At 52.2% G+C, this 12,253-nt stretch overlaps 5 protein-coding genes across 5 annotated transcripts; 1 reads left to right on the top strand and 4 right to left on the bottom strand.

The window, feature by feature from the left end:
* Positions 1 to 105: 105 nt before the first annotated feature.
* Positions 106 to 3,945, bottom strand: BKA58DRAFT_353581 (armadillo-type protein). The gene is made up of 3 exons (XM_046168597.1): positions 3,554 to 3,945; positions 914 to 3,497; positions 106 to 863 (listed from the first exon to the last, which is right to left on the bottom strand). The coding sequence occupies exons 1-3, from the start codon at positions 3,563 to 3,565 to the stop codon at positions 349 to 351; spliced, it is 3,111 nt and encodes a 1,036-aa protein (XP_046028634.1). The 5' UTR covers positions 3,566 to 3,945; the 3' UTR covers positions 106 to 348.
* Positions 3,946 to 4,361: 416 nt separating this feature from the next.
* On the bottom strand, positions 4,362 to 5,379 carry BKA58DRAFT_435530 (Alpha/Beta hydrolase protein; the record flags this gene model as incomplete). Its single annotated transcript, XM_046173346.1, has 4 exons — positions 4,362 to 4,550; positions 4,599 to 4,790; positions 4,843 to 5,063; positions 5,118 to 5,379. 4 exons carry the CDS (start codon positions 5,377 to 5,379, stop codon positions 4,362 to 4,364), a joined length of 864 nt encoding a protein of 287 aa, XP_046028633.1.
* A 352-nt stretch (positions 5,380 to 5,731) lies between these two features.
* BKA58DRAFT_307729 (RNA polymerase, subunit omega/K/RPB6) lies at positions 5,732 to 6,179 on the bottom strand (the record flags this gene model as incomplete). The annotated part of the gene is made up of 2 exons (XM_046167176.1): positions 5,732 to 5,888; positions 5,941 to 6,179. The coding sequence occupies 2 exons, from the start codon at positions 6,177 to 6,179 to the stop codon at positions 5,732 to 5,734; spliced, it is 396 nt and encodes a 131-aa protein (XP_046028632.1).
* Positions 6,180 to 6,622: 443 nt separating this feature from the next.
* Positions 6,623 to 8,370, top strand: BKA58DRAFT_309255 (zinc finger protein 585A; the record flags this gene model as incomplete). The annotated part of the gene is made up of 2 exons (XM_046167230.1): positions 6,623 to 6,686; positions 6,740 to 8,370. The coding sequence occupies 2 exons, from the start codon at positions 6,623 to 6,625 to the stop codon at positions 8,368 to 8,370; spliced, it is 1,695 nt and encodes a 564-aa protein (XP_046028631.1).
* Positions 8,371 to 8,892: 522 nt separating this feature from the next.
* Positions 8,893 to 11,459, bottom strand: BKA58DRAFT_375942 (uncharacterized protein). The gene is made up of 3 exons (XM_046169464.1): positions 10,577 to 11,459; positions 9,957 to 10,527; positions 8,893 to 9,903 (listed from the first exon to the last, which is right to left on the bottom strand). Exons 1-3 carry the CDS (start codon positions 11,128 to 11,130, stop codon positions 9,316 to 9,318), a joined length of 1,713 nt encoding a protein of 570 aa, XP_046028630.1. The 5' UTR covers positions 11,131 to 11,459; the 3' UTR covers positions 8,893 to 9,315.
* Positions 11,460 to 12,253: the final 794 nt, after the last annotated feature.

Here is a 12,253-nt window from a genome sequence, read left to right as displayed (position 1 = left end):
GCGTAGGGCTGAAGTGGCAGGCGCGACTCCATCGCGTCCGAAGGCTCACATCTCTACTTGTCCCTCACCATGACATGCTATCATCACGCTATGAGGCACATTGTTAGACTGCGAACGCATTTGATGTATACTATGATGAGAAATCTAATTTGTAATGAGGCTGCACTACGAAGATGCGAGCTAGCTGCTGGGGTTATCACGGAAATCAAACTCAATGCCAATCCTTTTGGCGCCCGCTACGATGCAGAATGATGCCGCCTTCATGATGGACAAATGTTACGCCAAACCCGCTGATGAATCCCACCTCCACTATAGTATAGTCCCCGAACCTCGACTAGGTAACGAAGCTCAACCTCGGCTTGCAAGCATGCGGTCCACGAATTGAACGTAGAAGTTGCGCCATTCCTTTTCTTTCTTTGGTCCTTCGAACGAGCCGGCGAGCGTGCGCAGGTATTGGTCCGCGCCGTCGTCGCCCACTCCCATGCCACCGAGATCGCTCTTGAGTCGCTCTACATACGGTTCGCCGACCTTCTTAATGATCTCGTGTTGCAGGTTGGCGGCCTCAAAGAGTACTTGCTTTGCCTGCGCGTCTTTCGAGTTGAAGCCCGGTGATGCTGGAATTGACCATGCCAACGGAGAGAACTTATCTACCACGTAATTGTCGAAACCCGGTAATGGTGCTTGAGCAGTGTCGGGAGATGTGGGTGCTGCGTTCGCGCCAGGCCCGACTTTGTCGGGTCCGCCCCACACCGTGATCATGCGAATAAGCACAAAGATCGCAAGGCGCGCGGTAGGGTAGTCGTGTGTGTCGCGAGCGAATGTTTCGATCGAAGAAATTATGGGCTCAAAAGTCGCTTGATTCGCTGCGGAACATTAGCCAGGGTCAAATTGGTGTTTTATGTCGTCGACTTACCATTACTGACGAACACAGATCCGAGACCCTGGTTGAGAACAACGACGATGAAGTTCAGATACTCTCGACGGAGCTCAGCCAGTTGAATTTCGTCATCTGTGCCCGAAGGAACCACAGCTAGTGCGGTAAATATGCGTTGCAAGACTGGACTCATAACGGTATCCAGGATGCCAGCGATCTCTGACTTGAAGGTGAAGACGACCTGGCCGAGTACTTTGAGGAAGGTACTGATCTCGTCCATGGAAGAACTCAATGAAAGGAGTCCTTCGATCCAGGATGGCAGCTGTTGTAGCAGACGCGAGCCTAATACGGCAATCATGCGCGAGAAAGCGAATCTTGCGGCGTGTCGGATGGAGCCAGAAGAGTTCAGTGATTCGACGGCGACGAGGATAGCTTCAGATGCTTTGACGAACTCATCCGCAACCTCACTCTGGGGCGCGACGCTATTGTTGTTTGACGGTACCCAGTCTGAGTAGCCTCGAGCTAGCGTTCCTATGGCCATGATGATGTGGTGGATTTGGAGTATAGCCCGCTCATCACCATTCCTCGCTTGGGGAAGAGTCTGTTGCATGTCCGAGAATAGAGGACTCATGATGGTCTGCGCGTAGAGTCTCTTGTTCTCTGCGGAGACCGTATTGGACGAAGCGATGCAGCCCACGGCTTCGAAAAGGTACAGCTGCGAGTCGAACAACGCATCTGCCGACTGATCTTCTTCATCGGACGACATCTCGTCTTCTGAAGTGTCTGGAAGCTCGGCTTTGATTGTAAGCAAGTCTCCAACCGCTTGGATGATGTCGTAGGAGACGTTGCCCAGTTGGGCTCGCAGATGCTTGACTAAGCGTTGGAAGAGATACCAGGATCGCGAGCGGACCTTGACATGGTTGCTATGGGTAAGGTTGACGAAGTTCTCAAGTACCTTGGGGATGAGGCCAGGATTCTGCTCGAAGAATTGGTAGTAGCGTACGCAGATTTCCATATACTGCAGCTGAACAGCAGGGTGCGGGTAGTTTGCTAGACCAGATTCGACCATGCTGTTCATCATATTCACGAGTTGCTGAGCTGCGGCCGATGAGGGCTCGCGTTTCGCATACAGTCCCTGGTTTCTGACTGCGAGTTCTCCAAATAAGTACATCTCGTACAGAGCCAATTCGAGGTCTCGCCAATTTAGAGATTGATCGCCTTGAGATAGGCGCCCAAAGGTTCCGTTCACTAAGCGACTGAGTGTCTCGATGTAGTAAGGCTCGTCGATGGCAGTTACTGTTTGTTGCAGGACGTGGAGGCGTCTCCGGAGATCGAGGAACTCTGCCTCATCTGTCTGTTCGCCTTCCTCCCCCCATGAGGCTGTCTCATCGTACTTCATTTTTGCAATGATCGCATCCAGGACGGGTGGTAATACTGCGGCGTATTGTGGAGGTATCGATGCAGACTTCTTTTGCAATTTACGGAGGAACGTAAGCAGATCTGTAAGAGACGGGATGACAGTCGAGCAGACCTCGTCGTATTGGTCGGCGAAGAAACGTAAGAGGTAAGGCGTGAAGATGCGAATGAGATCGTCTGCGCGTTGCCGGACATGCTCCTCGACAGCTTCGTTCTCGAGTATCTTCACGATATCGAATACAATGTTGTTCACGAGCTTAGCGACTGTCTCGGCAAGGTCGTTGTCGTAGTTCGAGCTGTTAAAATCGGCCAAAGCTGGGCTGCTGATCAGCTGGCCGACGACTTCGGACAGATTTAGGAAAGTGATTAGTTCAATCTTATCCGATGGGCTCATCTTCTTTCCCACGATCTCTGAGAACGTATCGATTGCCGCATCGCGCACTTTTCCAGCAGCGCTCTCGGGATCAGCGATTCCTTGTTGGCCCGCCATTTCCAGGAAAGTTGTGATCATGGCTTGGTTGACAATCAAATTGATGTCGGTCCAACTCACCCAGCGCCCGATAGTCTCCAGACACATCTTCACAAGATTCAGGTCTGTCTCCCTCCACTTCGCGAGTATTTCTTGCCAAGATAACGAGATCTTCTGCGCGTCCCGTTGCCGGATGAGATCTTTCAGCTCTGTGTTGCGCTTCTTCTCGTCTTCTGGACGGGCGACCAACTGGTCAGCGATTTCGTCGTGCACTTGACCGAGCATGCGGAGGTACAGTAATGTCGTGGCTGTATTGACGTTTCCGATGGTAGATTGGTCGCCAGCCAAGGCGCGGAAATCGTCGAAGAAGGACTGCCATGAGGAAGGGTATAGTGCTACAAAGAGATAGGTGACAGTCTGCATCAACTTGTTCTGGATATGGCTTGTGTCTGCAGCTCCACTGCCCGGGACGTAGGATCGGTGGATGTGGCCCATAAGGGTATCCTTGATGTACGCAAGACTCTGCTCATCGAGACGATGTTCTTGAATCGCGTTGTTCACGAGATCGAGGGACGTATGACGGACGAAGTCGGTGGGACGAGGGTCGCGCGCGAAGAGTGTGAGGGCAGCTTGCCATGCGGAGCCTTCGGCACGAAGCTGGTTCAGGTATTCGATAGCCTGACCGCGCAGCTCCTGGCTCGATGTCGGATTTGCGGCAATCTGGATGGCATTTTCGACCTTTGACATGGAGTGTGAGTATATGCTCCATGGATTGGGCAAACAATTGTGCGTACCTGGTCCTCCATTTCCTCGTGTTGTCCAAGCTGGGCAAGCAGGGTTGAGTCACAAGTTGAGTCGGTGTGGTCTGCCCTATAGAATGTACATCGGACGTGGTGGGGTAGAAACGATGAGCGGATCTGTATGCTACCGGATCATGGAGCAAACTGTGGAAGACTGCATCACGAAAGCGTTACAGCGGTGTAGGCAGAGGCGGGGCACGAGGGGCTGACGTACGGCGTGTGCAAGGGTTTGTGCGTGAAGGAAACAATGGCCAGAGCTTCAGGGTCTATACTCCAGGTGATCAGGTTGCCGACTGCAAAAAGCAAAAGTCGTTCTGCGTCTTCGTCGAGGCGTCGTGACCGAAAACAGCTGTGCAGTGACTGAAGTGGCAGCGCCAAGCCCAGACCTGGTGGGATGTTCTCGCGCCCAATTTGACCGTGTGACACGTGCGCACGAGATTTTGGTTTCGACACCGCCACGCGCATCGCTAAAGTTTTATTGTCATCTACGCTGCTCTCAGGACATCAATCAGGTACCCGTCGAGTAGGGGAGCTCCCATCCAAAGCCAGCAACGCAGTTGTCATTTTATCATGCTTATATATTCGAAGCTCAAATTCTATGGCGAATTCATGGCGATAAGAGCTGAGATACATTTTGGCGCCGACGTACAACACGTTGATCAAACTAATAAATCACGAATAAGCAACAAAGTCTTCCCAAATGTGTACGGATTCTATTAGGTTCTACAATTTCTCTCTAATACACGAGCCGCTTCTGTAGTAGTGAGCAGACTGCTATTACAATAATCGTCACACCTACTTACTATGCGCCTAGATGCTTCGCCGCCCACTCGACGTGATCGTCAGCAAATGTGGCCATAAAGTAGTAGCTGTGGTCGTAATCGGGCTGCATGCGGAGTTGAATGCCCTTGTCGTTGCCAGCTTCCTTGGCTGCCTTGACGAAGTTCTCCGGTAGGAGCTGGCCTTGCTTGTAAAAATTGTCTCCAGTGCCCTAGCTCGATTAGTAAAACGATACAAGACTGTCGCATATAATACGCACCACATCGATGAGCATCTCAAGAGGACCCTTCCATTGCTTGACCAGCTCTGACGCATCATGCTCCTTCCACTTTTGTTGCTGGTCCTCGCCAAAGTATCCCTTGAAAGCCTTCTGGCCCCACGGGCAATTGATGGGGTTGGCGATGGGTGCGAATGCGGAGACGGACTTGTACATGCCAGGGTTCTTGAGGAACTAATCAGTGGTGGTTAGTGTAGTCCTCTTGGTATGCAAGCAGCTGACCCACCAGTGTCAATGCGCCGTGACCACCCATGCTGTGCCCTGTGATGCTGACTTTGCTGGAATCCAGCTCTTTGAAAGACGAGAACAGCGCTTCGGGGAGCTCTTTGGTGATGTATGAGTACATGTTGTAGCCCTTCGACCATGGCTCCTTGGTGGCATCGACGTAGAAACCTGCGCCTGACCCAAAGTCGTATGATTCGTCTTCACCTTCGATCTGGAGACCCCCTAGTCAGTGGGTCAGTCAAATTCTCCGAGTTTAGTCTCACGGTAGGCGCGCACTTGGTGAAGTGTCAGGGTACACGACAGCGATACCATGTTTGGCTGCGCCGTGCTGGAAGAAACCTTTCTCTGAGCAGTTGTTGCCGGTGCATGTGAGGCCGGAGAGGTAGAAGAGAACTGGGACCTTGGCGCCGGATTTGAGTGCTTGTGGAGGCAGGAACATGTTCAGCTCCATGTCGGTGTTTGTGCTTGAGGACTTGTGCTTCAACTTGAGAAGCTTGCCGCCGAAGGACGCAATGGTGCCTGTGGTTTCGAAAGACATCTTGGACAATGTGGTGTAGCGGGAAAAACGGATAGTAAGAGGTTGGAATGCAAATGCAGGTCGAGGGGCCCTTGGAAGTTTTGTGAGCAGGCGCATTGAGTGACGTTGTGCCTGAAATTAGTGCGGGGGACGAATAGCTATGTCGAGCTACCCCACCTCCCTCTAGACTTTTGGCTTGTTACAGAAATCTTATCCGCGGATCCGCAGAGGCAACGGACAAGGCTTGGAGTTAACGGAGATCGGGTGAGACTCGGGATATAATTGCGCAACCACTTAAAGACTCCTTTCGCCGAAATGCCCCATATTTAGCCAAACAATACTCCATATCAAATGCAATCAGCCACTCAACGCTTCATGTCAGAAGCTCTTCGCAAGTCCAGTCCTCGTAGAACCCATCGGGGAGGTACCGCCGTACAACAAGGGGAATTTTCTTCTCTTGCAGCTCTTTCGCAGCAATTTGCAGAGGGTCCGTCATACCTTCCACATCGATCAACACGGGAGCATTGCCACTGCAATATTATTAGTCCTTGTGCATAGACCCTCCCTCCGAAGGTAGCATACCTGATCTGAAGTGCTCTTGTGCCCAAGACGCGTGCCTTCTCGTACTTTGTCATGTATGGGGTGGTTGTGCGCTTGTCGTTCGGGACCTTCTTGTCCTTTTCGCTTGTAACTGTGTTCTTGGAGGCTTCTTTGGCAGCTGCTGCCGCGTTGGCGTCGCCAGATACTACTACGTTGTCGTCGTTGGGTTCGGCATTGTCTGGGTCTTCACCGCCGCCAGGCTGGTCGTCTTCGTCGTCCATCAGATCAGGCTCGGCCTCTTCGTCGAACTCGATGAGGGGCTCGTCGCTGTTGACGTTAGATTGGGCTAGAATGCCTTTAACCGTTCTCCTAGCTGATGCGCCTGTTGAAGGAAACGTAGAGATGGAACCAAACATACACGTCACCGGCACCGCCATCGTAGTCGTCACCGCCGTAGTCGGACATGTTTGCAGTAGGATTATACGCGTGCGCGTGTCTTTGGAAGTGATGCTGAGAGGTCGAGAGGTACGCGTGGAGTATGGGGTGTATGCCTGGTGCGATGCGACTGGCAAAGAAAGTTCGCGATCAGAAATCGCAGGGGTCGGCGTCTGCACTAGCGTGGGAAATCTTGGCGTTCGAAAAATACAGTGGAGCTTGACATTCGCCCATGGTTCTCCGCATCCACGAGCCGCCTTGCAACAACGTGCACGTTGTATGCAATACTATGGCGCCGAAACGGAGAAACACCGAAGACGCTGGTGTGGTGTCGCAGAAGAGGTCTCGCAAAAGTACCGTACCCCAGCCACCATGACGTCGTTCCTGAAGGCTAACATTCTCGGAGGTGTTGCGGAGGACACACCCGACCAGGACTATGCTACAGACGACTCTGCTGATTACAAGGTCAATTTCACTGACAACGGCACTTTGAGGGCAGAGAGCGAGGCCCGTCGCCAATGGAACTACGTCTGCCCAACCTGCTCGCAACGCTTCAACCGACCATGTCGCCTCGAGACACACATGCGAAGCCACAACAAGGAGCGGCCGTTCATCTGTACCGAACCCGGCTGCGACAAGACATTTCCCCGTAAAGACCACTTACAGCGTCACCTCAAGAACGCCCATAGTGACCCTGCGACCGAGCGGACATTCACGTGCGATTGGAATGGGTGTGGCAAGAGTTTCACCTCCAACGGCAGGCTCCAGAGACACAGAGATGTCCACGAATCCAAATTCTATTGTACCGACTTTCCCCCATGCAACGAGGCTTTTAGGAAGGCGAAGGCGTTGGAGGCACATGTCAAGAGTCAGCACATGGAAGTCAAGCCCTACAACTGTTCTCATGTGGATCAAGAGACCGGCGAGAGATGCACGAGTGGCTTTCAGACTGAGGGTGCACTGCAACGGCATATGGATAGGATACATGCACACACGCGAGATCAAGGCCACTTCTGCATGCTGTGTGCGACGGCTGGAGCAGAAGCCGACACGATACAGACCGAGTCTGTTGACACATTCACCATTCCACCACAATTACCGTCTTTCGCGACAAAAGACGAGCTGGACGTGCACACAGCCGAGTGTCACCCACCTATATGTACTCAGTGTGGTCAGAAATTCAAGACTGCATCCAATCTCAAGACACACTTCGACACCGTCCATGGTCAGCCACAAGACCAAACGCAGTACCCTTGTCCCAGACTAGGCTGTGAGAGTGTATTCAACCGGAAACACAACCTCACTGTTCACATTCAGACGGTTCATGACAAGCAGTTCAGATACTCATGTACCTCAGACGCTCTGCAGAATTCAAAACACCCAGATCTCCAAGCCTGGAACGGAGAGAATGCCTGTGGTGCCTCCTTCAAGGCCAAGTCGTCTCTCGATCAGCACGTCCGAACAAATCATCTTGGTCTCGGCAACCGCAAGCAGCTCCGAAAGGCTGCAAAGTCAAAGAAGAAGCCGGAGCCTTCAATGCTCACCATGCTCACCGGTGTTGGTTACGAGCAAGGCCGCGAGGTGCCCTGTTTGGTGAAGACGTGCGAGTACCGCTTCTACATGGACCGTGATCTACGACGTCATCTACTCGCTGAGCATTATATCCCCGAGGACGAGATTGAAGAGATGATACAGGAGCGCGATGCTGTCAGTGGAGGGCCGTTCTGGATTGGTGGGTTCGACGACTCGATGAGCATGTTCGATTCTGCTACGCCCAGCATGCCAGAGACGCCTGCTCCATACCTCGCCGAGGGCAACATACCGCTGCTACCATATCCTGATCCGAAGGGCATGCATGGGCAAAATGCTTTCTTCGATCAGCAATTCGACCAGCTCTCGCTCATGAAGGATGACGCTGAGATGGACATAGCCATGGGCTTGGACCATCTGCCACCAGCCACAGACGCCCAAGAGGGCTTGCAGTGGGACATGCTAGCACCCGTTGAGCAGTACAACAGCGATCTCACTCGTGGCTAAGACAGCGATGCCAGCCATGGCTGTCGAACACGATTGTCTGTGAAAGATGATGGATACATTTCATGTCTGATGTAACGATAGTCAATGATGTTTCCACGAGTTTTACGATTTAGCAAGATACCCAGATAGCAATTGCACAATTAATGTTGCAATCTTCCTATCTCATTGACAAAGGCACTCCATAATCATTTGCGCTGCCCATCGTATCCGTATAGCAGGCAGTCAATATAATGTCAAAGACGGGAGACACCTGATCCTCCTGCGATAAAGCCCTAGCCGCAAACTTCCCCATTCGGCCTTTCAATCATGCCAAGCCGTCGATTCTAGCGAACGGCGTTCGTTCGCTACTTGATCGCCGTAGGAGCGGGGAAAAGCTCCGTAGGGTCCAGACGATCGGGCTGCTAGTCCTAGTCTGCCACACCTGTTCTTCACACCCAAAGCTATGGTTCACTAGTCGATGAGATCGTATTGGCAGCGGTCTCCTTCTAGTATTGGCGCTTGAATCAGACAAATTACATGGGAATATCATCACATTTACATTTTGGCTTGTCAGTGACCATGGGTTCAGTGGCTGCAAACTTCATTGTAAATTATCTTATTACAATATAACGTATATCTAGTTATCCAATCAAACAAGATTGGTCTGTTACATACAAGCGGAGCATCTCTCGTCGTGGCAACATCTTAAAAACCGTATGAAGAAAATGCGTGTTCGCAAAGGTGCAAAAAGGGTATATAGCCGCGAAGATGTGAACTCGCCAATGCTGCAAAAGATGGAAAACGACTCCGCGTCTGAGCATCGGAGTCCAAGTAAACGCCTCGCTACGCTGTAAAATAATGACGATAATGATGGTGCTCCCCAAATCGACGTCAGTGGGACGAACAGACATCGCACACACGGAAAGTGCGATGTCTCAGAAATCAAGAGCAACCGAGGCCGTCGCATCATACCGCGGCCTTGATGTACTGAGCTAGCAAACTTGCTTCGGGTATTGAGATTGTATGATCTGCTTTGCGAGATGGCCAGTCTTCGTGTTCGAGTTCTGCTGTCAGAGTCGTGTTGTGTTGCGCTTCCCAGTCTCGCCGCCATATTTCAAACCTGAGATCCCACCTTCGTAGAAGCCTCTTTCTTCTTAATTCAATGAGGGTGCCAAGCCTTTCCAGCTCGTTCTGGTATTCCACCTCTTTTGCAAACTTCTTTTTCTCGTGCTCAGTGTCTAGTTGCTGTAGCTCTGCTTCCTGTGCTTCTAGTCTTCGTGCGGTGTCCATCTCTTGCCTTGCTCGTAAGACGTTGATTGCACTCGCGTGTCTTCTGGGAAGATCCTGTTGGATCAGTCTTTGGTGGTCCAGCTTCTTCAAGTCTTCCTCCGACACAGTATGCACACGCTCTTGGTTGCTCATCGTACCCAGGCAATACGCCTCGATATACTTTAGTGCCGTTGCTACGTTCTGTGTCTCCTGAGCTTGTGCTTTTAGCAGATCGTGTTCAGCGAGAAGTTGTCGTTCTTCTAATCGCTCTAGGTCCTCATTGTGCTACATCGCTTGAGTCAGTTGATGTATATCACATTAACACGAATTATACATACCTGTTCGATCCGTTCGCCCCTATCAATCTTACATTGCGCTTCCAGTTGCTGCATTGAACAATATTGGTATGCTGACAAGGCTTTTCTTTGGCTGCACTCGAACAGCGAGACACGCGCAAGCTCTTCCTTCTGTTTTGTCCTGTAACTCGTGAAAGCCTCTTTGGCTAATGCCAAGTCGATGCTGATCGCCTCGTGTCGGGTGCGCCTCATTGGAGATTGTGGCAAAGCGGGGGATTTGTCTGAAATTGGAAGGCCATTTGTGGAATATGAACTGTCAGCAGTTGACGTCACAATTTCGCAGTAGCCAGAGTCGCGGGAAAGAGGGTCGGGCAGCTCGGTAGCAGTCTCCATAGCAAGCCCCCCCGGATTGTCTTTTGCTTGGACGCGCTCCAAAATGGACTGCGGTATTGCGCTTCCACAGCAATCGGGCGCTACGTGTGCGCCTCTCTTTGATGCCTCCTGTATATGTGCTCGAACGTCAAAGTCGGACAACATGTGACCGCATACCAGCTTTGCGCCTCGAGGCCTGCTGTGATGTCCGTGGTGCGAGGCGGACGTGGTGCAAGTACTACTGAAAAGACTCAGTAAGAAACTGTCATAAGTCACTGTCCACAACGTACCCTGAATCCCTTCTGAACATGGATAAAATGACGGAGCCCCGCTTCCTCCTTGGTTGCGCTTGCTGTGATGAGGCAGGGCTGGAGATGGCGCAAGGTGTAATGGACAGTGTCGATGATTGTCTTGACTGAACATCAGACTCGGGACGGTCAGTGAAGCCTCGAGACTTGTCGACAGGTGACGTAATCTGTGGGTGTGCTGAAGGTACCCTTCTTGTGGTTGAGCCGTCACTGGAGAAAATATGGTCCCTCGAAGTTCGGGAAGGCGCGGACGTGAAGCTTGTTGACTGCGTTTCTTGAGAGTGAATTGATCTGGAACTTCTCTGATCGCTATCCAGCGTCATAGTCGAGATTGCGCGAGAGATAGTTTCTGGCGGAGGTACGAAACGATAAGGATCGGGGATACCAGATTCGCGAGCAAGCAGCGCCACCTCGGCGTCGAGATGGTCCTCATTCTGATTTATAGGTAGGCCCAAGGCTTCGGCTAGATACACAGCATCGTCGAATATGGGAGCCGTGCCGAGCGCAACGGTTTCGTCCCATATGCGGTCAGGCATTGCGCCGGAGCGCGCATGCACTTGGCTGTTGGTTGATGTCAAGAGGTTGCTACCAAGACATGCGAACGGCACAAGGGTTGTCTCTTCTTGCGCGGGACGGAGGCGTCACAGGTGGGAGGGCGGCACAAGCTTGGGCGACTAACGGAGGGGTGCAGCAAACAGAGGGCAGGTCAGGCGTCGAGGACGCACGACGGTGTGAGAAGTGTGGTTGACATACGGATGGAAGGAGTGGGCGCTAGAGCATGGAAGACGGGCGCCAACACGCCTACTCTGCAGCAGGTGGATCATCTGCTGATGCTGCATTCAGCATGTCGCTTGCAAGCCATCCCACCCGCCAAACACCGATATGACATCTGTCCATGGCCACTAATGAGTTTGCGCGCGCCCGTCAAACGCAGCTATCCTGCCGACGTTGCGCCGTCCTTTTCGTCATGTCGCACTTTGCATGTTTCGCGCCGCCAATCAGGCCAGCTTAGTGACAACCCAAGTACCGTTGATATCACTTCGGCTGTCATGGCGGTGACGTGCATAGTTCGGCGCCTGTCAGTTCTCCATCTACGACTCGTAGTGGTGTAGCCGGAATACTTTGCCGGGAGCCCACTAGGTGGTTGGAGGATAGCTTCGGCATTGCCGCTTAGTTGCCATGATTTCCGATGTTCTGATGTTCCACCTAGGTGGTAGCCGTCCGTGTCGGGGTCATCCTTGAGCACGTGAAAATGATAATTCCGTTGCGACGTTGGTGATACTCCGCAGGGGCTATCAAGAATAAGAAGCGGTAGAATACGGACAGCCGTGCAGTCTGGTTTCATCCTGCAGTCGATCACACGGCCGCCTTGACCGATGACGCAGGTGGTGGTCGTTGGCGCATGCTCCGCCTGAGTATACGTGGATGCGCAATTGTCGCAGAGCTTTAGTGAAAAGATGTTCGAATTGGACCCAGAGAGTACAAGCATTCGTATTTCAAGCTTCGTGATGGGTACTACTCTACTGCCCTAAGCGACTACCGACCCGCATGTTGTACATATGCAGCCAAGGCATGCAAGCAAAGATCGTACAGTGCACAGACATGGATCGAGCTACAAGGAAGCCCTCCACACCCCCAGCAACACGTACTGATATCGTA

The sequence above is a fragment of the Alternaria rosae genome (genome assembly GCF_020736505.1).
Source record: "Alternaria rosae strain MPI-PUGE-AT-0040 chromosome Unknown BKA58scaffold_2, whole genome shotgun sequence".
In the NCBI taxonomy this organism is placed as follows: Eukaryota; Fungi; Ascomycota; class Dothideomycetes; order Pleosporales; family Pleosporaceae; genus Alternaria; species Alternaria rosae.
The sequence above is the reverse complement of the archived record's forward strand: the minus strand, read 5'-3'. Positions and strand labels throughout refer to the sequence as shown.